The sequence below is a fragment of the Clupea harengus genome, chromosome 6 (assembly GCF_900700415.2).
Source record: "Clupea harengus chromosome 6, Ch_v2.0.2, whole genome shotgun sequence".
In the NCBI taxonomy this organism is placed as follows: Eukaryota; Metazoa; Chordata; class Actinopteri; order Clupeiformes; family Clupeidae; genus Clupea; species Clupea harengus.
The window spans coordinates 21,922,630-21,947,931 of record NC_045157.1 but is presented as its reverse complement, the minus strand read 5'-3'; the positions used below and the strand labels follow the sequence as shown (position 1 = coordinate 21,947,931).

Genomic DNA, 25,302 nt, shown 5'->3' with positions numbered 1-25,302 from the left:
TCTCTAGGCCTCTCTTGTCAGGCTGTCTATTAGTGTACATTGTTTACAACAGTTCAAGCATATTAAGTTAGTGTTATGCCATAGTGGTACCTGAAAATCTAATAGCTCATTTTATGTGAACTTTGAATGCAGAAACATTTGTAGTTGTTTCATACCCTTTTTTGTAATACAGATGTCAGTGCAGTGATGCGCACTGGCACACACATGCGTACAGTAGTCAGTTTAGTGATGCACCTAAGTCTTGTTGGCTCCTGTGCCTTAACTGGTATAGCAAGGTGTGAGCACTACAAAGCTCATCGGTTTGACTCCCAGGAATCCCAAATACAGTAGAAATATATGCTTTTAAACTCTATTCATCTGCACTGTATATTGCTTCGCTAAAGTCACTGACTGTCTTCCCCCTTTTTTGTCTCCGTCTCCACAGTACCCTGTCCAGTTGTGTGCATGCAGTGGTGGCTCTCCTCTACCCTTTCTCCTGGCAGCACACCTTCATCCCCGTGCTCCCTGCCTCCATGGTGGACATAGTCTGCTGTCCAACGCCCTTCCTGGTGGGCCTCCTCTCCAGCTCACTCCCCAAGCTCAAGGAGCTGCCTGTGGAGGAGGTGAGCTATGCTCTCAGTCAGCCGTCCTCTTTCTGTTTCATTTTAGACATCTGATGGAGTTGTTTCTGTTTCAGGCCATTTTTTCGATTTTGTTCTGCTTTTTTGTCTCACTATTTCACCAGGGACTCATACACATGTGAGGACAGGCAGCACAGCTTTCCATTTTAGACATCTGATGGAGTTGTTTTGTTAAATACTAAAAAAAAACAGTAGTCCACGCCCTTTCCGACGTGTCATGTAAAGGACATGTGAAATAGTCAGTCATGAGTGAATGCCTGAAGAATCCTTGAGGGATGTCATTTTTGTCATTGGAGTTCAGAGATGGCAAATTGATGGAACCTGTTGTCCAACCCTGTCTGACAAGTGGAATATAAGAGTAGCCATCCTTACACAGTTTATCTGTTATGCCGTACAGCCATGTCTGAAGTAGTCTGTTTAACATATTCCATGAAGTAGTCTCAGAGGAACTCATTTTCCAAGACCCTGTAATCTTTTGCTGAAGAAGTTTAAATGTGACGAGCATGGGACCGAATTTTGTGGAAATCATAAGATCTGCAGAGTGAGTGCCTGTGGCATAGAGTCCCAGCTGAAGGGAGGGGACTGCCTTTGAACCTCACTGCCCCAGTGTTGCGTTACCACAAAAAAGTCATTCCACAGTAAATGGCTCGACTACAAAACATTTGGTCAAATCACACATTTTCATTGCAGAAGGTTTTGTTTCATGCCCTCTAATTTTCAGTGTGCAAAATGTAAACGCAAATATAAAAGTTTGACCATTCCTTCCAGAGTAGACATTGCTAGTTACAGTATGTAGTGTACTTATATCCTCTCAGCTGTCAGATCTGAGACCAAAATAGCCCCAGAACAATAGCTAAGTAATCACCGTTTAGGGCAGAATTGCATATGGTGTTGTGGCGTCTGTTCCTTGAATTTCCAGCACAAACTGTTTGAGGTCAGCTGGACTGAAAGCCTACCATTACCGTGGCGGTCCACAGTGTGTTTGACTAGCTGTCCCGTGATTTTAAGAGCGCTGACAGGACATTGACCCTGTGTTTGTGTCCGAGCGTTTGTGTGTAAGAGCGGGAGTGCGGCGTTATCCATCTGTCATAATGCTCCCTCAGTTCCTAGAGTTTTCTTGGGTGGTATCACATGTCTGGAGCCCAAAGACTAATCACTTGTATTAGTCCTTCAAGGAAATGTCGGTTGGTGTTTTTGGCGCTGGCCACTTGCTCTAATGTTATGGACTGCTGAGCCAGCCACTGTGTGGCAGAGAATGTTTGAGTGCACAAACTTGTGTGTGTTCATGCATGTGTCTTCGTGGTTCTGTGTGTGTGTGTGTGTGTGTTAATGCATGTGTGTGTGTGTTTGTGTGTGTGTGTGTGTTGTGTGTGTGCAAGTTTGCTCTGCGCTGCTGTTAGGTCAATGCCAGCCAGGCCACAGCATTCTGAACCCTGTCCCTACTGAGGCGTTGGCACTTCAGCAGGCTTTGGCAACAGAGGCCATCAGTTCCCTTTAAAAACAGCACTCAGCCATAAATGCTCCAGTAAACCCCAGCAGTATCAGAGGCTGCCAGAGTTAAATGCTTGTCATTTTTAACACAGTGTTTTCATGGCCTGTCAACAAACATCTGGTGTAAATATTTATCCCACTCAGGCCGAGGTTTTTATGGAAAAAAAAGCAGTCCTCTAAGTGGCCCTCATTTATCAAACAGCTGAGTGGTCATATCTCATCATAAAGTGACTATGAAAATAGTAATGACAATCGTGGATATTTTAGTATTGGATATTGATGCTTGGTTTCAACACAGAGACATTTGAATACAAATCTTTATCTTTTGATGGCTTTGTGTATTGGCTTGTCATTGATGTTTAAAGTGACTTGATGTCATGGCAGCTGCCTTGTGGTCTCCGAAGAGCTCCTTTAATAATAGAGATATGTTTGTAGAGATGGAGATATGTAGAGATGTGTTTGTACCATGCAGATCCTTAAGTGCTTAGTATTTGTTCATATCATTTATGTTGATGTTTGATGTGACACTGATGTTTGATGCGACTGTGTGTTTATAGCTCTTTGACATCGGCCAAATTTGCTCAACTATGTTGAACTGACATTGTTCTTACTCCCTTTCCTCAGGCTCTCATGGTGGACCTGGGAACGGACCGTTTCATCAAGCAGGTGCAGTAGATTTATTTTATTATAAAACACTACACTCAGATAGCAGTAGACTATTGTGCTATTTCAGCCAGAAGCTAATGTCAGACATACTGAACAGTATTTTAGCAGCACCATGTCTGAAGTAATGGACATCATCTTCCCTTCATTTTTGTAGATGGATGACGAAGCCTCACTGTTACCGAGGAAACTTCAAGCTGCACTAGAACAAGCTTTGGAGCAAAGGAATGACATCATCAATCAGGACTCTGATAGTGATTCAGATGAAGGTGAGAGTCATAGGCATCAACTTTGTCTCACATATTTTCAAAAGTACCGCTCATAATAAAACAGCAATGGACGTGTGCAAGGAAAGCTTATTTAAACCAGTCATTACAAGTATATTGTTACATTATGATTTTAATGTTTTAATAAAAATGCCCCTCTCTCCATGCTGTAATGTAGTCAGTTCTCTCAGTGTAATACAGGCTGTCAAGCAGCTTGTTCATGTCTTACTGACCTCCTGTATGATGTGTCTTCTCTCTATCCCAGAATGTAACTCCCTGAACAGTCTGGTGTCTGAGACCTTCATCCGCTTCTTCCTGGAGACCATCGGCCATTACTCTCTGTTCATGACCCAGGGCGAGCGAGGTGAGCGGGTTTTCCAGCGCGAGGCCTTCCGCAAGTCTGTGGCCTCCAAGAGCATCCGCCGCTTCCTAGGTGTCTTCATGGAGTCCCAGATGTTTACCGGCTTCATCCAGGACCGCGAGCTGAGAAAGTGCCGGGCGAAAGGTAGGACCACTGAGGCACATCTGTTCTCATAAAACCAGAAGTGTCTCCCTCAGCTTCTCTCTCTTCAGTAGAGGGGATTACATAGTTCACTTGTTTTTTCTTTTACATTGCCCTTACAATCCTCTGGCCCATCTCTTATGACCGTCAGCTCAATCAGTGTGTGTTGGTTAGCAGTGACATCTAGTGGATATGCTGTTGAGGAGCTGTGCCGCAGTCACCGGCGCCTCCTGCTGACAATAGTCATAACTTCAAGTTTCCGAACACAAACAGTTGTATAGAGTTTCACTTTTCTGGGTAAATTCCGTGGGCTTTGTGGTTCTGTGTAAAAAAAAACACAAATTTACAAGTCTCTGTGTTGTGCAGGTCTGTTCGAGCAAAGAGTGGAACAGTATTTGGAAGAGTTACCAGACACAGAACAGAGTGGAGTCAATAAGTTCCTGAAAGGATTAGGTAAGAGGCACACGGCTGCAGAGGTAGTCAGTCATTGGCTGATGGTTAACCTGAAGAATGTGTTTTCTTTGTTTCTCTAATTCATATGTGCTCATGTGTAAAGCAAAAATCAAGTGTCTCTCTGCCATACAGCAATACTTTCTTTTATCATTTTACAGGGAACAAAATGAAGTTCCTTCATAAGAAGAATTGAGAGACCAATGTGCTGAAACCAAAAAAAAAAGAAAAGAATGCTTCAATCCTGCTTTTGAAGAAGTGAAGGACATGAAACTGATTGCTGCAAATTTGTCAAATGCTCTTTGCTGCAGGAATTCATCACTGTATCTGTGCAATTTTGATGGACTTTATTGTGTCAGAATATCTGCCATTGTGGGGCCGTTACTTGACAATAGAAACAGTTAATTCGCTGATAGTATCGCATGATGGATGAAAGCAGCTTCCCCCATGAGTTTACTTTCTGTGCCTTACATTCTGATTGAATGACAAGAATGATTTGTCAGACAAAGTACGTGCGTTTGTGTACATATTTCACTGTAAACTGGCTGTGATAATCTCAGTGTAGCGTGTTATCTTTAGGTACCATGTTTATGAACTAGTGTTTCAGTAGGATGGTACTGAGTGACTGTGCATTATTGTTTCTGAATAACCACTGACGGTGAGTTTGATACATGTTGTGGAGCAGATGTACAGATGTCGAGTTTAGTTTTGTATTTAACGTTAGGGTTATTAACCTTTCATGGAAAGGAAATGTTGAAAGAATAAGCATCTTTGGAGCTTTTGTACATGCATTAACATATGAAGAAAATTATTGCTCAAGCCTTTCAATGCTTTGTAAAATGTTTTAAAATAAAGCTTTTGAATTAGAACATTTGAGGATGTCCACAATTGTTAAAACGGAACATCCTTTCATCACATACACTCAGGTAGAGAAAACAGCACCCTTGGGAAATTATTCATGTCAAGCCTTTTATATGCATTCTCTACCATTTACAGGGTCCAACAATTCCTTTGATATACATAGTCTGTACAAAATCATATCATGGGATTTATACAATTTATTACACCAAAGAGTCCATTGACTGCATTTATGCCATCAATACACATGCTCCACCAGCTTCCTTGATCTTCTCCTCTGCCCTTCTACTGAAGAACTTGGCCTTCACGATGACTGGCTGCTTGGGGAGCTTGCCTTTGCCCAGCACTTTAAAGTAGCCCTGTAGAGTGAGGGAGAAGGGATTTAGTCCAGGCTGACCACCGGGGTCTTGTTGAGGCGTGTTAAAACACGTAAGCCATACAAAGGTCAAAAAACATTTGGATTAAAATCAAAAAAGAAAGCTTATGACACTGCATGCCGTTAAGGCCCAAAGATAAGATCACTGGACGTGCAGGTGGCTGGTCTACAGAAAGACCAACCAGTGGTCACTCTGCAAGATATCTAGACAACAAAGTGCGTCAGGATGAGACTCTAGCCTCACGAATAATTCAAACTGACTAGACAAGAGGACTCAGGAAAGACTTAATAACAATAGTATGGAGGACACAATCATAAGCCTCACTCTGGCACAGAATTGGCACCAGAATTGAAAATCAAATTTGAAGCCAATTTGAATTGAATTACTGGATCAACAATGTCAATGGCAATAGTAAATGACTACCTCGTCTTAACCCAAGGGTTCATGAATATACTAACCAGTATATACCAACTAGTAATCTGGCATGACAACTGGATCCAGATAGGGTCCAACAGAAGCCAAAGGATGGATACTCACAGCGTGCACAACATCGATGATTGGTGCAGGGCCGTCTGGTTTCTTACTGTAGTTGACTCGGGTCTGCTCACTGACCAGAGTCCACAGCTTATCCAGATTGATGCAGGGGAGAAATGTGGCGTTCTTTTTCTGATGGTAATACCTCATGCCTACCTTCCCAAAGTACCCTGGATGGCTATGGGGATGTGGGAATAATGAAGATGGAGATGACACAATAGGGCAGCACAAGTTTACACACACTGTGATATTACATTGCTTAAAACCTATGATACAGTTTTGGGTAAAGGTAACAGCCGACTCCCTTTTGCACAAAAACTTGAGGCTGGCAGGTGAAAATTATCTGTTTGCTTAGTGCACTGAATACAGAATACTGCATCATACAGTGGTTACTCTTCTTTTGGGGGCCAAGGGGGTGTTCACTTTAAACCACTGATTTTAATAAAGGCTAGTCAGTAAACAAGACCACTTAAGTTCGGGTCTGCTGCACACCAACATATGCAAAAGGTTGTTGGGATTAGTTAGGGTCAATCTACTGTGAAATGTCAAAACTGTTTCACACAAATGCAGCCATCCACCACTATTGCAGTTGATGCAGCCCTGCTTCTGGATGTGGCTCATTAATAGGGGCATAAAAACTGTTACGAGGTGGCTTCACTATCAATGCAAATTCAACAAAGGCTCATCAAGCAATAAAAAGTAACTGCTTTTGACATTATCAGGATCATACCAAATACTACTAGGAAAATATACAGAATCTCATCAACGTGAAGGATTACTTACTATTTATCGAAGTTGATCCTGTGATGGTGCATGCCTCCTGCGTTTCCACGACCGCCCGGATGCTTTCTGTGTTTACCTGAGTGGTGTTTCAACGAAGACAGACTACAGGTTAGATTAATGCTTATCAAAATGCAAAATGTACTGTAAATTCTTCGTCTATTTACTGAAACTCTTAAGGCTGCGGTTGACTTAACTTCGGTAAACCGTTAGTTAGAAATTATGTTAAATTTACCAATACGACCGTGTCCATGACTGACATGTCCTCGAAGCTTTCTGGTCTTGGTCAATTTTGTGGGCTATGCGGGGAGAGAGAAGACAGAATAACCAGTTAAGGTATAAATTAATCAGCTAATCATTCTGTCGCTAGCTAGCAAGTCTGTGTCAACCGACCAGGTGACGTTGGCTTGGCTAACGTTAGCATTCACAGTTGTAACTTAACGTAAACGGTCTGTAGATATTCAGGGGAATATCTGTAAGCACACTGTTGTAGGGTTGTAAGTGGAAGGGAGCTGGGGTTGAACTGAACGCAACAAAATATTTGTCCGGTAGGCCTACTCAGACACACATTACCCATTCTACTGAGGTCTTTTTGACAGCTCACTCTGACAATTAATGGGTAACGACATTAGCATGTACATAATTAACTGGGTCACATGAAAACATATCCCTCGTCCACGTTTTCATGACAATCGCTCCATTTAGGCCTAAAACAGGTTCAAGAATATAATTTTTTAGGTAACAGGACCGAGGATGGCCCCAGATAGTATTTGTTTATACTGCGGAGAAATGCACTGTCAGAATACCTACCATCTTGAGAGATGGTCAACAGCGAAGGGTGAGGAAGAAATTCTGGTCGAAACTTATGCCTACAAGCAGGACAGTGACATCTATCGGTATGGATGGTGTAGCCTAAATAGCCTAGAAGCATCAGATTGTAAACCAAACCCTTCACCCGCTGTCCGGTCGGGAAATCTGGAAGACATTCTTTTGACATATATTTTTGTATTCTTTTGACCCAAAATGACATGGGTCAAATGAGGTAGCCTGGACAATAAGCAAACAGTCAAATTAGGAGAAGACCGAAAGAAACAGAAGCCTTACTTCAATTTTACCTGACTGAAGTGCCACACAGCTGAGGAGTTAAAGGAAATGCAGTCGGAAGAGGTGTAAGGAGTTATTCATGTATCGTTAATTGTACTAGGCCTATTACTCAGGAAGCTCAAGAAAAACTCACATTGATTTACTAAACATTTCCATATGATATGCTGAACATATTCTGCTTTACATATAGGCTAAGTAAATCCTGTGTTAAGTGATGGGGAGCAAAATAAACTGCTTCAACAAAGAATCATGGCTTATTGCCATGTCTTATTGTCTAAATGCTGAAAACTTTTTTTCAGTTTAATATCTCAGAGATTGCATATTCAAATGCAAAAATAGAAATGAAGTTACATAGTTTAATTTAAAATGCACCACCTTCAGTCCAAATCCTATTCAATAACTGCTTTTTTGCTAAAATTATTTAGGGTATTTTGGGGTTGAAGACAGAAACAGTAAAACTATAACACTATATAACTAGAACTACTACAACTAGAACACAAGAGTACAACTAGAACACTTATATTTTAGTGTAAAAGGCCAAATGAAATGTGAAAGGGTGTAAAAGACAGTTTAAATGTGTAGAGGAGACTGCACCAAAAGAGTTTTATTCAAGGTACATATCTATTAGATCACAAAAGCACTGACTTTGATAGATTGATAGATTGGACAACAGCTCACTGTTCAAATTTTGTTTAATCAATCAGGGGGTCAAAACGACGTTCACTCGACCCACAGTAGCAGTGGAACACCTAATCAAAATAGCATTGACATTGAAATGTGTATGCTTATTTACAGAAATAACTTTCATAAATACCATACCTGTAAGTGACAGACATAATTAAACTATAGGAAAGTGAAAGCTTGTGACACTATTCTGAATGGCTTGACTCAGTTCAGCCAGAACAGAAATGTCGATTTTTGATCCCTTCAGAACCAAATCAGCCTATAGAAATATACAGTAAATTGTTGCAGCACATTCACATTTGGCCTTGAGACAGAAGCCAGCGGAGTGGCATGAAATCTGATCACTCTGGAGTGTTTCAGATGTTTAACACTCAAGTCAAAGTACAAAAAGCATTCAGTTACATAGTTAAGATGTCCTTAACAGGTTATGTAAAAATATACGAGAGGTCAACTCATTCACAAAGACAATATATATAATAACATTTTAACAATTACTTTGAACTACTGACTGATGATTTTTGGCTAAATACATGTAATAACTTGTAATTGTAATTGTAGCAGTGAGACCCAAAGACTTCATGACCATATATAATAATTATAACACCTTATAGGGCAGGGAATTTAATGCTCTCATAAGTGTTATGAGTGATGGGGGATAGCTCTTGGTGAACCTGACATTCCCACCTCATGATCCCATAACCACGGTGTTAATGGATGTTCCATAGGTGCACTTTCAGCGGAGGAGAGGAAGAAAAAAAAGAGGAAAAAAAACACCACTGGAGCTTCTATTAATGTGCCCTCTCCTGAGATGCTGTGCTCACTCAGTCTGAAACATTCCCTTCCCGTGGACTCACTTAGCCAGGCAAACAGAACTATCTTTGACGGAGGTAAGCGGCACAGCTCTTTGGCTTAAAAGCGAAATGGTGGCGGGGGCATGAAAGGGGGAGTTTTGTTGGTGGGGTTGGTGGGCTGAGGGGGGATAAGGGGGATGGCGATGAGAGAAAGGGGAAGGAAAGAGAGAGGCGTTGGTTTGAAATGCAGACACGCTCACTGAGCACGAGGTGGAAAGCGCCAGGATAGACTAATTGTGTTTTAAGTGGGTCTGTGTGAGTACACAATGGGGAATCAGGCGGTGCTTCAGCTCCCCTGCGAAGAGGAGCAGAGGAAGAGGAAGTTGTCAGATTTGTAGGTCAGGCTGCAGGGGTTGTTGTCAGGCAGATTGGTGGTGGTAAAATGCGGTTTCATGTTGGTATGATTTTTTGTGAGTGTGCAGGGCAGCTGTGCTGTTGTTTTGCTTGGTGGACATCAGGTAAACAGCTCACCCTCACAGTTCTCCTCAGCTCACTGTTTTTGTCTTGCATTTCAGGTCTTGTCTCGGTTTTTTATGCCTTCTTAAAGTTCGACAGCTAGTATCAGACGATGCCAACTATGTGTGGAGAGATGGAATATTGGCAATGGAACACTGTGATAAGGACTTAATTGATTTCACGCTTTGAAGGGCATCCTATGAGTAGATCCTATTCCCATCTGGTGCTCGGCAGTGCCTGACCTGTTTCTTTTTTTTAAGTGTGTGTGTGTGTGGGTGTGGGTGTGTGTGTGTGTGTGTGTGTGTGTGTGTGTGTCCGTGTGTGTGTATGTGTGTATGTGTGGGTGTGTGAGTGTGAGTGTGTGTGTGTGTGTGTGAGTGTGTGTGTGTGTGTGTGTGTGTGTGTGTGTGTGTGTGTGTGTGTGTGTGTGTGTGTGTGTGTGTGTGTGTGTGTGTGTGTGTGTGTGTGTGTGTGTGTGTGTGTGTGTGTGTGTGTGGGCCCAGAGGGATCTGTCCCTTCCTTGTGCTGATACAGGCATGTGGAAGGAGGGCACAGGCACTACGCCACCATCTCCTGCTCACTCCTCACTCCTCTCTCCTCTCTCCTCTCTCCCTGCGTTTGCAGTGCTTACTGTTCTCCTCAGCATTGTAGGTCATTCGTCCCTCTCCTGCCATTTTAGGAAGGGCTTCCGGGGATATCTCGTCCTAGAAAAAAAAGAAACAATTATCGACTCTCCCTAATTCCCAATTATTATGAACAGGCTTACTTAAAAAAAGGAACAGGGTGCCTGTCATTCTGCATCAAGTCTGTAATCCTCTTTAAGTCAGATGGTACTGGACTGGGGCACTCACATTCACAAACACACCATCACATTTAAAGCACGTAAACATGTTCAAGCAGGAGAGGAGACGAATACACACATACTCTTCTACATACATTTTAAAGTGTGTACACACCTACTCGCTGACGCAACACACAAACACACAAACATTCTTTGACACACATTTACACAGACACACACAGAGGGGTACACACACACACACACACACACACACACACACACACACACACAGAGGGAGTGCGTGTCAGAGCTCTCTCCTCCGAGGTTGACCTCGCTCAGTGCACTGTTTCTCTCCACAGGAGCAGTCGGCGTGTGTGTGTGTGTGTGTGTGAAGCCTGTGCAGCAGGCGAGTGGGCTGCTTCTGCTGCCGCCGCCGCTACCGCTGCCTCCGTAGCTGTTGCTGCTGCTGCTGCTGCTGCTGCTGCTGCTGCTGCTGCTGCCTGTGCTGCTCTGTCCTCCCCTCAGCAGCGTCAGAGCTGCTCCTGCCTGCCTGACAGCAACGCGGAGTAAAGCAGAGCAGAGCAGCCGTCAGCCCTCGCAGCAGAGCACGCCTCCCAGTCCTGCCGCTGACATGGAGAAGGTAAGACGCTTTAGTCAGAGTGCTTTAGTCCCCCTCTCTCTCCCTTTCTCTCTCTCTTCTCTCTCGCTCTCTCTCTCTCTCTAGCTATCTCTTAGCCACTGCCTCTCTCTCTCTGTGCTATCTATCTCTGTTTCCATCTCTGATTCCCTCTTCCTCTCTCTGTCTCTGTTTTGCAGGGTGCACGCCTTACCCCTTCTTCCCACTATCTGACAGTAGTTGTGTTAGCTGTGTTCAGTAGTTTGCTGTAGGAGGCATGCAGTGAAGTGCAGTGCTTTTAATAGGGTTAGCTATTGCATTAATTAGTAGGTGCAGGAAATGGTATTGTAATTCGCTGCTGTTTATCCCTGCCATTGTGCGTTGTGCATGAATTAATGCCCCTTTGAGCGCAGAGGAAATAATCAAATGTCAAACAGAAATGAAACAGGTCCCAGAGCTTTCCTTAGCTGATGGTTATCCTTCGTGACTCAACCTTTACTTAAAAGGTGAGGTGTCTACCAGTGTTTCTGGAGTTCGTGACATGTTGTAATGAGGTTTGATGAATCGTTTTAAAAATACATTGTATTGCAAATTGTTTTATTGCATTTGAAGACAGTTGTTATTATGGTACCCCCCTTCCTCTCCCCACCCACTCATACTAAGCAGTTACCCCCGGGGGTGCCTGTATTATCCTCAAAGGTAACAGACAAGCGAGCAAATTCAAATTCATTCTCTATACAAATGTAAATGAAACCTTTCCTTCAAAGCATCCAGCAACAGTACAAATGGATATAATGCAGTTTATGGGCTAGGGAAAGGCTCCTCTAGTCTCACCACACTTAACAGACTTTTTAAGCCCATGTGTTTGTTCTGGCATGGTCAAAAAATATGTTGAATTAAGTTATGTGATGTAAAAGTAATGAAGTAATGAGACATTATCATCTGTGTACTTCCTGTCTGTCTACTGCAGCGCTGCTCAGAATGTCCGGACCTGCGAGCGGCTCAGAGCCTGTGCACTTCATGCAACAAGTGGCTGTGCTACCAATGCACCAACCTGCACCAACACCTCCGACCTGCGGCTCAGACCGCAGAACTGGGCCTTCTGCAGAGGTCTAGCGGCCCCATGATGCCTCCTGAAACAGCCAAGGGTCTGTCTCTCTCTCCCTCTCCTATTTTGTGGCTCTCTGTGTAGTTTTTGGTGCCATTGGCTTAAATGATGAGACTTTTGCAGACTATTCAGCCCACTGCTTCCTTTAGCCAATTTCTTATCTGTGCTTGTTAATGCTCTCCGAGGAGGGAGGCTGCTGAATAATGCATCCCATGCGAATAAATGGGAATAACCATTCCTGTGATGTATTATGTTTTTTTTTATTTTTCATGTGACCCATTTTCTCGAAACAGATACATGCTGAGCAAATCACAGGACAATCTAACCAGCAGTAACAGCATTTAACTAAGTAACGAGACACAGGTTTTGATCTATAAGTGTGCCAGTACAGGACAGTACAAGTGTTTTGATGTTTAGCTCTGCCTCAAAAAGAGCTGATACTTTATCTCATTTGTAAGAATCTAATGCGGTGCAGGTGAGAGCGCAGACCTGTAAACAGGATGTGGTCAGTTGCCAGAGCGTATGTTGGTTTGCAGGAGCTTGTGATGTGTGAGTGAGTGCATGCAGCACCGTCATACTAACCCTAGAGCCAAGGTACTGTCAGACCAACGAGCCCCGTCAGAAGTGACAGTTGGGTCTTGAAGATGTAGGTCATGTGAAAGCAGTGTGGTCTTATAGCGGCGATCTGAAAACATTGTGAAGTAGTGGTATTGATCTGCAAGCAATGTGAACTTCAGTATAGTGCTTGTATAGAGTGTCATTTGTTTGGCAAATGGGTAGGATTTTTGGATGCCATGTGATGTGATACGCTCTCATGCTGCACGTCACACAATAACAAAGTCCCAGTCAACCATTATCCTATTAATTGCATCGCTCATTTGCCAAAACAAGATTATGTGGTTATCCTCACAACCCTTGGGTTTGTTTTTGGAAAAAAATCCTCAGATACTTATGCCATGTATACTTACAAGAACATTATCTCTCAAGCTCTTTGCCAGTTCCCTTTATTTATCCTGACAGAGCCAAAGCTTTTTCTGGGGCTCTTCAAAAGCAGCTTGGGGCATGTCAGACCCTCTCATTTCACTAAAGTCTGTAATAACACGTCAGTGTAATGATCAGAAATGAACTCTGCTCCGCATGTTTCTGCCCTAACCTTTGCACCAATGATGCATGGCCGTGTCCAGAGACATTAACAAGGTTTTAATGAAGCTATATTTTATTCTGGTTTGTAAAAGCGCCGTTCCAGCCACGGAGCAGCTCTTCACGCTTCATGTTGCCATCTTGTAACCTATTTTGTTCAACATTTCAGGCTTCACTGTAATCAAATCACTCAACGCACTCAGATTTCACAGGCCTATGAGGGTAGAATGTTTAATGAATTTATAATACTTCAAATTGTGTTTTATTGCTGAATCCTATAGTCTCAACTATTCACTGCTGAATTAGTATATTTCTTTGCTCTTTCTGAATCCATAGCCTGTGCAGAGAGACAGCATAACTGACTCCCTTAGTTAGTTGTCTTATTTTACGCAGACTGCTTATTGGATTTCAGTGCCAGCAGAAGCTATCTGTATGCTAAGTGCTAACCCCACCATTATGCCCTGCAGGCTCTGACTACTGTGCCCATGCTGGCGCCACGTGCCCCCTCCACAAGCAGGAGCCTCTGGAGCTCTTCTGCGAGATGTGTGACCTCCTGACCTGTAGCAGCTGCCACCTGTCTGCGCACAAGGATCACCGGTGAGTTACCAGAATTCTAATACAAAGCCTTCGCCACAGCAAAGAGATACTGTTCAAAGCAACTAGGACACTGGAAGGTGCAATAGATATTCACTCAAATGCAGTGGACAGGATTTTCATAAAATGTCAAGTCATGAATTAGCTTTTCAGGCACCATGGCAGTGTCAGACCTTCACATGTTTTCATAAAGCACTTCAAAGGACGTGCTCTATGCTAATTATTAGCCTAATCATTTCTCGGCCTTTTGCCTTTTGTGGTTTTAATGATAGATGTGTTAGCAGAGAGGATAATGCTTTTTGCTTTGTAGCTGGATGGTGATGATGCTGAGAATTCAAAGTTTTCATAACTCTTACCTCTGCGTTCTATCCCTGTGAATAATCCAGCATAATAATTTTTTACACATGTCTCAGAAACCTACAGTAAATACATTATTGTCATACAGACATGGATTGACTATTATGGATCTTTATCTTCAGGGTAGTGCATGCTGGGAAGGCCCTGGAGGACCAGCGCTGGCTCTTTGAGAACCTGATGGCTCGTGCCGAGGAGAAGAGATCTGTGGTGGAGAACACTGCCAAGCAGATCAAGGACAGGTGAGCTTTTTAACCTGCACCTCTCCCCCCTCTCCGCCAAAGGCTCTTTACTTCGCCAGCACCGGCTTTATGTCACAGCCTGTGGGGTAGCAGTCATCAAAGCCATACCCAGAGGAAATGCAAAAACCTGTTCATCCTATTACAGAAGCAGGGAGTGTCAGAGCATCACAGAGCTTAGATCTACATATTTATAAAAGTTATAATGTCATGACTTGAAGTCATCACCTGCTGCACCTTGTTAATGGGGAAGAGATGAGTCATACCTCTATATATTTCAGGATGTACATCAAACTTATTGGGTGTTTTATGTTATGTTCTGTCAGGCCTGTAAGTAATCAGATTGTCATGTTATTTTTCCTTTCTCTCTTTTTTCCCAGGCTGCACAGCGTAAAAGTCACGCAGAGGAGGGCAGAGAACCAGATTAAAATGGCAAAGATGATTATGATGAATGAGCTTAACAAACGGGCCAACCTATTAATAGAGCAACTGGAGGTAATTACAACCCCCCCCCCCCATTCTGAACACTTCCAACGGGTTCATCTCCAATGTCCAACTGACCATGAACGTGCATGCTTCAAATCACGAGTGCTCCTCCCAGCATAATATCATTACAAGCAGAGAAGGAGCATGGAAAGAAAGATGGAGCGACGTGAGGGAGAGAGAGAGCGAGAGCATAAACGTCATGTCAAATGAGTGCAGATGTGGATTCAGGGAAACATGAAAGCCTGATTGCTTTAAATCATCTGGCTATTAGCTCAACCGGTGGGGAGTTATGCAAGGTTGTCAGTTTTGTTTCCCCTCCCTCCTGTCCAGAGTGTCTCCAGTAACTTTAAGCGACGTCTGGAGGACCAGCTGCAGGGGGCGATAGAGACATGCAGCACACTGGATCAGGTGCAGAACTTCATCTCCTGGGCAACCACCCATCACCAGAGGAGCCCACTACTCTTCAGCAAAGAACTGGTAGAGAATCCAATTGCCAAGTACATTTTGTCAACAACACTTAATGCTAACAATTCAATAAACCCACACTGAAGGTTATACTTGTATGTTGTATTTTTCTAGATGACATACCAGATGCAGCATGTTTTAGAGCCACAGCTTCACTCAGACTCTTGGGCCCCAGTGAAAATCAAGTTCAACTGGGATGCCAGCTTTTGGACAAAACAGATCTCAAACTTGGGTAAAGCTGCGAACCAGTCTTTCTAAATATGTCCATTTCATTTCTTTTGTAAATAGTTTCATGGTATTTGTGGCTGTATGTGCTTTGAATTAATTTCATCCGGACATAGACTGGAATAGACAAATTGTCTTAAATCGACACAGCTCACAAGTATTTGTTCTCGCTCTCTTTAGGTCAGCTGACCGTCGAGGGAGGCAGCTGTTCGTTCTCCGAGGGCCTTGGCCATCATGGCATCCTGAGGCCCCAGCCCGTCGCCTGCATCGCTGTGCCCTCTCTGTACCATGGGCTGCCGGACCAGGGTTGTGCCTACCAGACCTGTTGCCAGCCCCAGCTCTGCTGCCTGCACTGCATGCCCCCCCAGCCCCTGCCCGGCATCCCGGGCACCAGGGAGAAGACCCAGCAAGAGCCGATCCCCCACACCATGGTGAGCTGCAACCACAGTCCCCCGCCGCTGTGCCAAACCCTTCTGGGGCCCACAGGGCAACAACCCCAGCAGATAGTTGCTAGGCAGATGGAGGGCGATCCCAGCTCCCAGCTCCAGCTAAGCTCCATGAGTGCCTCTTCTGGACATTACCCAACCACCGACCCCTCGGCAGCCCCATCCCCTCTTCAGCCCCAGGGGGAGCAGCTCCTCGACGGCCACGCCAAGGCCACACCAGAGCCCATTCAGAGTCAGGCCTCCGTCAGAGGACCTCCAGCCACAGACCCCATGGAGACAGAGCAGGAGCTTCTGCCTGGAGCAGTGAGATCTCCAAGTCAAGTGGAGGCTGGGAGCCCTGCGCCGTCATCAGGAGATCTCGGCATGAATCAGTATCAGGCCGATGGACTTGAACAGCTTTGCAGCAACAGTGCAGCTGGCTGGGTGAGTGTGGGGGGGTGTGGGGGGGGGTGTGGTGGTGGGGGGGGGGGGGGGGGGTGCAGTGGTTAAAGATGCAAAAAGCAGCAACACTGGCTGGTTTGGCTCAAGGTGCTCAGTGCTTCAGTTCTCTCACATTGCTGACCACAATGAGGACAGCTCAGCCAACAGCCTGCAGAAGTTCTCACCCAAGAATGAAGTGAAACATCTACGCCACCTTATACCACCTGTCCTCAGACACACGCACACATATTCTCACACACTTAGTCATATCTGTCAGATGACCACAGACCAGTAATATGGCCACAGGTGCATGCATATGGGGTGCATACTTGCAAAACCCCACAATTAGCATGACAATTGTCTCAGCAACACACAAGCCTCTATTGTACCAAAATAGTCCCACCGTGGCTTTGGACACAGTGCTGTTTATAGTATATGTAATGCAGTGTGCTTCTGATTGAAGTCCTGCAGGGGTTGTACACTGAAAGCTTCATCAGACAGCAGTGCCCCCCCCGTCCCCCGCCCCCCCCCCCCCCCTGCAATATTTATCTTGACAGTGGAAATTAAAGCGAAGCAGACAGCATCTCTCTATTTGGGCGCGAGGAGACGTGGATGCACACTGACAGCTGCTGACAGCACCTCAGGAGACAGATGGTGGGACAGAGCTGCTTCTGAGCGCGCTCGGTGGTGATGGCGGCGGTGGCGGCAGTGGCGGCGGCGGCAGGGAACAAAAGCAGCACGCCAGACCCACCACACCGTCAGTGCTCTGGGCCGGTGGACGAGTGCGCCCTTCAGCTTAACTCAACGCATTAGTGTCAGCACTACTAGCCTACTAAGGCACACAATAGCTATTATTAGATACCTTTAGATGCCACTGTTTGGGTAAATTATTTGTGTGTGTGTGTGTGTGTGTGTGTGTGTGTGTGTGTGGGGAGAGAGAGAACAATCAAAATCTCTTTCCCACTTTAAGTAGTGTACTCTGGAGGCAAATTAGTGCAATGTTTATTTATTTAAGGCATCTACTTCAGACTCTCCCCACAGTTGTGATTTCGAAAGTGAGAGAAAGAGAGGAGGGGGGTAAGAATGTGGGTGTAGCCACATATTTACTTAACCTGGCATTAATGAGGTACCTGGGGATTCGACAGTGAGAAGCTGACAGTGAGATTTTCTAATACTAGTTCCTGTTCAGCGCCTCACCAGTCGTACTCGGCTGTGTCGCTAGATAAAGTCAAGCACAATCTCCTCTCCTCTAGGGCACAGAGCAGGTAAGCCTTTTTAATCACCCCGTAATTACCAACACCGTCTCAGTGTCAGCTTGTGGAGATCTGCATAAGATGGTGGGATGATGAGAGAGAGGCAGAGTGAGAGTGAGAGAGAGGGGAGGGGGTGGGGGGGGGGGGGGGGGTGGAGGGGCTGTGAAAACATGGGCTACTGCCTCTTCATCTGACATTTGTCACCAAAAGGGAGGGATGCAGTCACCTGGGCTTTCTGGAAACTTCTCGCATTAGTGAAATTATGACGGGAGAAGAAAGGGCAATAGAGGAGAGACAGAGGCAGAGAGAGAGAGAGAGAGAGAGAGAGAGAGCGAGAAAGAGACAGAAGGCGAGGGAGAAAGAGAGACAGAGAGAGAGAGAGAATGAGGAGGTTTAATCTGTGATGTGTTAATACTGCTTTTTTTTAAAGAAGCCTTCATTGGCCCAGATGTGGATTTACATAGGATAATTGGCGGAGGAATTAAGCCGTTCATTATTAGGAGAATAATTTCACTGTGCTGAGTGGTGTGTGGAGAGCCTCTTGCTGCTGGGCGTGGGGCTGTGATTACATTAGTGTTTCTTCCAAACAGACACAGTATGCAGGCAGAGTGTGCCCTGAGTGTTTGTCACATTCAAGGTTGTCATTCTCTCCCCACCGCCCCTTGCCTCCAGTGTCTTGTCACTGTTGCCATGGTTTTAGCTGAGGCTCTAGTCAGCGATGTGTGGAGTTCAGTGCTGAAAACAAAAAAAACGAAAACGTATTGTTGTTGTGTTGTTGTTGTTGAAGTTGCTGTTGACATTGTTGCTGTTCTTGCCTGTCAGGAATCCTCCCCGCTGGAGATGTCGGCGTTGGCAGAGGGGAGCCCGGCCGAGTCCCAGAGCCTGTCGGTGGTAGCCAGGAGGACGCGGTCTCAGAGAGGCTCGCCGGAGCACAGGAGCCCCTCTCAACACTGGCCCTCAGGGGCCCCTCACAGCCTGACAACGGCTCCCAGGGACCAGGGAGGTGCAGCTGAGCAGGTGTGTTTAGAGTGTGTGGGGTGGAGGAGGGGAGGGGACTGAGGGGAAGAGCAGAGAGGTGTGAGATGTGTGCTGCTATAGAGACTCATGAAAACAATTACCTGACCACTTAGAGCTACATAATCCTGGATAGACTCCTCACTCCTGAGGTAGGACTATTGTCTGGGAGTTTTAAAATAAAGTTTTGTTTTTCAATGAACATGCATCTTCAAAAGCTCCTTAAACACTGTGTTATTGAACAGCATTGGCAACATTACAGATATTACTATCTCAGTAAGCCTCAGCATTTGATCAAATCTAACGTTAAGAGAAACTAAGACTCAGGGATTAGGCCTTTAGGATGTCCGTCATAAAGGAGAAAGCAGGTGATGTACTAGGAAAAACAGGCAGTGGGAGGGGAGGAGCATAGAGGTTTGTTTTCAAATCTCAGGCTACTGCTACCTTCAGAGTTGAATATTTCATGCTGTGCATACTATTATTCACCATCCAATCTTTTTTTTTTAGGCTTTTGAGTGCATTTCAGTGTCCAGGCTTGCCATCAATCTGTAGGCTTTTATGTGGTTTAGTCTGTCATAGTAGGAGTCAGCTCACGTTCTCAAACACCAGCACACAGCACACTTTCACAACAAGTCACAAATTAGCACAAAACAGAGCTGAGAACAAATCTAACAATAGCTGTTGCCCTGGTAACACTCAGGATTTTTGTTTACTGTATGTGTTGTTTTTGATTCTTCCTAAAGATGTCTAATGAATGGTACCTGACTAATTATTTTTTCAAAGCCTCACCCACAGGCTTTTACGGCAAACATTGAGAAGAGCAGTAATCACAAGTTCATTTTCCACACTCCATACTGCACTGCCTCGTCCATCTCACCAATTTGGAGCGCCCGAAGCGCTCCATCCTCCCTCCCTTAAAAAACCCCCCCTGCCTTTTAGGCTGTTATCTCTTTCCCTCTTCATCTCACAACCGCTCCTTCTGTTATCGGTCCTCTGTTGGATATTTTTAGCTCAACCTCCCTCCCTTTCTCTCCGCACACAGTGTGGCAGTGCCAGAGCCCAGGAGAGGAGCGTTGCCTTGGATGGAGTACTGAGCAGGGGACCACAGCCAGGTGGCAGCTCTCCCTGTCTCACCACCTACAAGACGGAGCCAGGTACAGTCTCCGCTCCACCCGCACACCTGATAAAGCCCAGATCTAGAACTGGTGTAGCAGCGGTTGCCGGGCACTCACATTTCCACTTGACTACTTTTTGTGAGGTTTTGTCACACTGCTGCCACTCTCTCTATGACTCACTGGCTGGTCCTGGGAGTCATTTGCTGAGTTTCAGTTTGACTCCGCTCCACCTGATGTTGTGGGGAGATGTACGGGTCAGGTCATGACTAATTTGATTTCTTTTGGTTGTTGTTAGAAAACGTTTGTGTGTATGCGTATAACAGTCCTGGACACCAGCACAGCACAAAGAACAAGCTAGCGACAAAGACCCCGAGCAGCAGGTACACCTTTGTATATGGCATGAAAAATATTTGTATTGAAGCTGTTCATCTCTAGGAAATATGGGATCCTGACTTATGCCCCTTCTCCTCTTCTTCAGCAGTGAGGCAGGAGTCGGCCCAAAGGTGCCTGTTGTGTGTCTGGAGAGGCTGAAGATCCTGGTGTCCCGTTGTCCTCCCCACAGTCAGCCACACACACCCCTCTCCCAGGACAGGGGGCTAAAACCAGTGGAGCTGACTGGACATCAGGTCTTTGAGGTATCTTATCTGTGCAGCTAAGCTCCAAGTCTGAGTCTGTGACAAAATTAGGGCATGATATTCCCAACACAGTGATGTAACAAAATCACAATATGTTGTATTGCAAAGTAGGACAGAAAGGTCAGTTAAAACCCCTAGAGCTGCTCAATGTTCTCGGCTCTTTCTGCCAAGCAGGTGTCTAGAGGGGATTCACCGCTGGCTCGAGAGGATCATCCCACGGTCTCAGAAGACTCTCCAGAGCTTCCCGTTGCTGTCTCATCACCCAGCCTGACAGAAAGCCCTTGGCATTCCGATGGAGAGGAATGCAGCTCAGATAAACTGCTAACACCAGAGGCTTCTTCCACTGATCCGGAGCCTGCCAGTGTGCCTGACACAGAGTCAGATCCTCAGCCGGAGACTGCCTCTGTGACTGACCTGGGATCAGAGGGCAACCTGGGCTCAGAGCATCATCAGGAATGGGATCCCAGCTCACAAGGCGACTCGCACCCTGAATCCGAGTTGGACCTGGAGTCCGAGCAGCCGGCCGAGACAGAGCTGTCCTCCTCCGGCGACTCTGAGCCAGAGTCAGAGATGGACTCGACTGCCGAGGTGGTCATGCGCCTGGAGCCCGAATCTGAGCAGCCGCCGGCAGAGGAGCCACTCCCATCTTCTGACTCCAGCCCACAGCTAGAGGAGCTGCCTGACCCGGCTTCCCTCGGGGAGCACCAAGAGACGGCAGAGGCGGAGGTGGAGGCGGAGGTGGAGATGGAGAACGAGGACTTCTGTGCTGTGTGCCATATCGGTGGTGAGCTGCTCTGCTGCGACCGCTGCCCCAAAGTCTACCACCTCTCCTGCCATGTGCCCTCTCTGCTCAGCTTTCCAACGTAAGCCACCCAGCCCTCTTGAGGGGCAGCAGTATGCGTTTGAGTCACTGGTACTTGCTGTGCTGTGAGTTTCGAAACATCGTGTCATGACTTGACTCATTCTGGGCAAACTCATTTAGTTAGTGCATCCAAGAACAACAGATTTGAAAGAGCACCTTGCTCGCATGTTTTAAAATTCACAACAACAAAGCCCTTAATGAATTCAAAGGCTATATCTCAAAATGCGGCGCTACGATTAATAATTTATGAGTTGCAGGCAGCAGCCAGATTTCAGTTCATCAGCCTCTGAACCCCCCCTGTTATTGCTCGGTGCAGAGAGGCTAACAGCACTGGTGTGTCCCCCTCCTCTCTCCCCCTGCAGTGGCGACTGGGTGTGCAGCCTCTGTCGGGATGTGCAGCAGCCCGAGGTGGAGTACGACTGCGCCAACACGCGTCTGAGCGCGGAGCTCAAGGGGAAGGCCCTGCCATACGGCCTGTCTGCCGGCGACCTGAGGGTGAGAGAAACAGATGCTGTCCATCGACTATACCCCATAACGACCCCCCCGTCCCCCTCCTCCACTCCACCCCAATCTCTAATTAAACCTAAGGCCGGGCTCACTCCTACCCTCCGGGGTCAAAGTGAAAGGATAAACAAGTCAGCTCGCAGATAAGGGTTTCTCTTTTGCACGTTGTTGTGTTCTCTGCCCGCAAGAGTCAAGTGCAAGGTGAAAGCGGTTATCTGCATCAGGGAGCATGACAGCTTAAAGACTGGAGGGTGTTTGTTGCATGCAAAGTAGAGAGGGGCTCAGCTAATGCATGTGCAACACTCTCAGCGTTAGATTTTCTGGCAGATTTGGTAGAGTTTACGATGAGCTTGTTTGGTAAGATGCAACCCCCACCCCTCATGTGCAGTGCAGTGTAATTAGATCTGTCCTCTCGCTCTTTTCCTTTCTCCACCTCTCTCTCATTCTGTCTTTCTTTCTCTCTCTCTCCCTGGCCTACAGAAATGTGAGAAGCTTACTCTGCTCATCTGCGCCCACGCCTTGAGTGCTCCCTTCCATGAACCTGTGAGCCCACTGGTGAGTGACTCCAGGCTACATAGGCACGACTTCCAAAACACACACACTTGTACACACACTTCCATCATAACTATGTAAATCTGTGTCAGAATGCCATTGGACAGGTCACCAGGTAGGGTTGACAAGTGCTCATTACTGGGTTAAATGTTGGGAGGAGCACAGAGGGAAGGGGGCTCTCTTGAAAGATGACTGGAGATGGGAACAAAATGAGATACTGTGATGACCTCTATTAGTTAAACTATTAAGAAAAGCCAATTAATTTGAGAGCATGTTCACACCCCCTCCAAAATCCAATTTCAGGCTCTGATTATGAATGATGAATATACGAATAGCTGCCTCAGTGAAAGGATCAGAAGTATAAATTAATGATTTTCTGTGTTGGGAATCCAAGGAGCTTGTATGAATTCAGAGACCTTTGAAAATAGTCTTGAATATGATGAATTACTGAGTCCTCTAAATGCACATTTGACCTCTGTGCTCATAACACAGGGCAAAGCAAAATAACGAAACATCTTTTATGAAGAAATTGCTTTTCTCTTTTTCCCTTTTCTTCTGCCCAGGCCCGCCACTATTATCAGATAATCAAAAGGCCGATGGACCTGTCAGTCATCCAGGGCAAACTGAATAAATCCAGCCACATGCACTACTTCACCCCCGAGGAGTTTGTGGCTGACGTCTCTCTCATGTTCAGGAATTGTGCGAAATTTAATTACGTGAGTGAACCTGTGCCTTTTTTTTGGGTGCGCTCCAGCTCCACTGATGGGAGACGTTGCATATTTTATTATGTAATTAATGTATGCATTCTTAATCCTCTACCGTTTGGCTTTGCACGCATGGTGAAAATGGGCACTACGGTGCAGCTGTGAAGCCCGGCTGCTGAAAACATTCCAGTTAGGCCCTGCCACAGCCACAGTAATGAGACTCCGCTTTCTCATATCCTGTTTAATTTATTTGACCTGAAATAGATTATCCTTATTTGCATGCATATTGTGGATGGTTATGTTTTCAAAAGATGCATTATTATTTTCTGCCTCCCACACTACTGCGCAAGATCCTGCTGCAGTACTCCTGCGCATACAGTTATTTATCCTCAACAATGCATGAGGATGGATATGTCTGCTGGTTGAAGGGAAAGTGTCAATCTTTAAGGAGAGATGTTCATTGTTGGAGACTCTAATGATGGTTTCCAGGGGAGGGAGTCCTTAGAAGCATACATTTTAAGTAGAACCTTTAAATGTTCTTCAGCTTGTCCCCTTAGTAAACCCCTTAAACATTCTAACTGGCTCTCTTTGAAAAAGAAACCTTGAAAAACTGAATGGAACTGAATGGAAAATCATGTTAGCTTTTTTTTATTAAGGGTCCTAAACAGAACTTTTGAAGATTCTTTTATGAAGACCACAGCCAAAGAGTGTAAGAGTGTTCCCCATCAGGAAGCAGCTACAGGGTTGAATAGGTGACCTCTTGTTCCATAGATAAGAGTGGAGATAAATGACTGTGATGCTTACAGCTTTGTCCTTCTCTCTGCCCCACAGCCAGACTCAGAAGTGGCTCAGGCCGGCCACAGCCTGGAAGCATTCTTCACCTCGAGTCTGAGGGAGGTGTTCCCCAACCAGGCCTTCACATCAGCTGAGGTGGAGGATTCGGACAGCGACGAGTACGAGGACCTGGGCCAGGTGGCCCTGAAAGGCTTCTCCTGGCCCGACAGGAGGGAACAGAGCCACAGGAAGAGGAAAAGGAGACACTCTCTCAACTGCAGGAGGCATCACTTCTAGCTGACACCTTCTTAGACTGGAGAAATTAGTACGAGATGTGGAGCCAGAAATGGCAGGCTTTGTTTCTGCGCTGCGGAGTTCTTCACACTTCATAACCTTCACACTTCCCTGATGTGAAAATATTTTAAGTGCATTTAACACAAGTATTTACCGTGCTTCTCTAAGATGATGTAGTTCGAGCAAATGTAATATGCAATGTTGCCTGCCTTCATGTTTTAAAACTTTATATGCCTTTATATACTGCCTTTTTAGAAACTGTTTTTTATTTTAACTATATACTGTCAGGTTCAATATATTGTATCATGTTCTTTGCTCTGACAAAGTTGATATAGGTAAATGTTGCTATGGTACTTTAATATCCAGTTATGAATTGTCTTTTTATGGTGGATCAATGGTTGCTGGCAACGGTGAAGTAGTAACAATATATGATTATTGTTCATTTATATCATACGTATTTTAGATTTTTAAGAACAAGATTTTGTTTTGGTTATCTATATATACACCATTTGTTTCAGGTTGATTTTTTTCTTACTGTGATAGCTGGAATATCCTATAGAGGGCGCTGTGTCTCTAGTGATTCCAAAAACAGCAATGGCATCAGGTTCACATTGAACTTCGTGGTCATCTGAAAGAGATGACTAAACCTCCATGCTATGAAAGACATTGGGCTGGTTATTAATATAGATGAACGTTGTCAGGGTATTGTTTCACACATGCTAGAATTCTCAGGTTTAATGGAAAATGTTTCTTATGTCTGCTAGTCTTCAATTGGCAGAGGAGACACAGTGGGATTATGTTGAATTATGAGTGGAAAGGTGCCGTTACTGTTGAAGAATCTGGGACCTTTTTGTAATACACTGATTTCTCTGGCTGCAGCTTCTGTGTAGATTAGCCTTGTTGATGTTCCAATCAAATGAAAATGCTACCTGTAACAATATTCCTGTATTAGTGGCTGGAATGTATCGAGCTTACAGACTGAAATATAGGCCTACTGTTAAGAAAACACTGGATGGCATTCAAATAAATATATCCTGGAGGACACTTTACTCAAGTACAACAGCAGTATTCCTCATTCTACTGAT

The 25,302-nt window shown here is 45.2% G+C and overlaps 3 protein-coding genes across 6 annotated transcripts in view; 2 read left to right on the top strand and 1 right to left on the bottom strand.

The window, feature by feature from the left end:
• The window catches only part of dennd2b (DENN domain containing 2B), a 48,729-nt gene extending 43,868 nt beyond the window's left edge, over window positions 1-4,861 (top strand). For all 4 annotated transcript variants that reach the window (XM_031569418.2, XM_012834716.3, XM_031569420.2 and 1 more), the window contains 6 exons: window positions 425-602; window positions 2,736-2,777; window positions 2,932-3,043; window positions 3,306-3,545; window positions 3,909-3,995; window positions 4,154-4,861. In XM_031569418.2, the coding sequence (XP_031425278.1) occupies window positions 425-602; window positions 2,736-2,777; window positions 2,932-3,043; window positions 3,306-3,545; window positions 3,909-3,995; window positions 4,154-4,188 (694 nt within the window). In that variant the 3' untranslated portion in view covers window positions 4,189-4,861. The remainder of the gene's footprint in view (window positions 1-424; window positions 603-2,735; window positions 2,778-2,931; window positions 3,044-3,305; window positions 3,546-3,908; window positions 3,996-4,153) is intronic.
• An 86-nt stretch (window positions 4,862-4,947) lies between these two features.
• LOC105906544 (60S ribosomal protein L27a) lies at window positions 4,948-7,426 on the bottom strand. The gene is made up of 5 exons (XM_012834718.3): window positions 7,352-7,426; window positions 6,777-6,840; window positions 6,545-6,620; window positions 5,765-5,939; window positions 4,948-5,209 (listed from the first exon to the last, which is right to left on the bottom strand). The coding sequence occupies exons 1-5, from the start codon at window positions 7,352-7,354 to the stop codon at window positions 5,081-5,083; spliced, it is 447 nt and encodes a 148-aa protein (XP_012690172.1). The 5' UTR covers window positions 7,355-7,426; the 3' UTR covers window positions 4,948-5,080.
• A 3,492-nt stretch (window positions 7,427-10,918) lies between these two features.
• On the top strand, window positions 10,919-25,302 carry trim66 (tripartite motif containing 66). The gene is made up of 17 exons (XM_012834635.2): window positions 10,919-11,057; window positions 12,004-12,181; window positions 13,749-13,878; window positions 14,355-14,471; window positions 14,849-14,963; window positions 15,285-15,431; window positions 15,534-15,651; window positions 15,825-16,513; window positions 18,586-18,780; window positions 19,820-19,931; window positions 20,188-20,272; window positions 20,371-20,527; window positions 20,702-21,390; window positions 21,752-21,884; window positions 22,374-22,448; window positions 23,009-23,161; window positions 23,981-25,302. Exons 1-17 carry the CDS (start codon window positions 11,049-11,051, stop codon window positions 24,218-24,220), a joined length of 3,342 nt encoding a protein of 1,113 aa, XP_012690089.2. The 5' UTR covers window positions 10,919-11,048; the 3' UTR covers window positions 24,221-25,302.

Excerpts from the sequence above, each read along its gene's own strand:
- LOC105906544 (XM_012834718.3), bottom strand. Across the intron at positions 6,621-6,776 it reads TCATGGACACGGTCGTATTG|GTAAACACAGAAAGCATCCG; the intron begins GTAAATTTAACA and ends AACACCACTCAG. Across the intron at positions 5,940-6,544 it reads AGGATCAACTTCGATAAATA|CCATCCAGGGTACTTTGGGA; the intron begins GTAAGTAATCCT and ends ACATCCCCATAG.
- trim66 (XM_012834635.2), top strand. Across the intron at positions 20,528-20,701 it reads CTGGACATCAGGTCTTTGAG|GTGTCTAGAGGGGATTCACC; the intron begins GTATCTTATCTG and ends TCTGCCAAGCAG. Across the intron at positions 23,162-23,980 it reads ATTGTGCGAAATTTAATTAC|CCAGACTCAGAAGTGGCTCA; the intron begins GTGAGTGAACCT and ends TCTGCCCCACAG.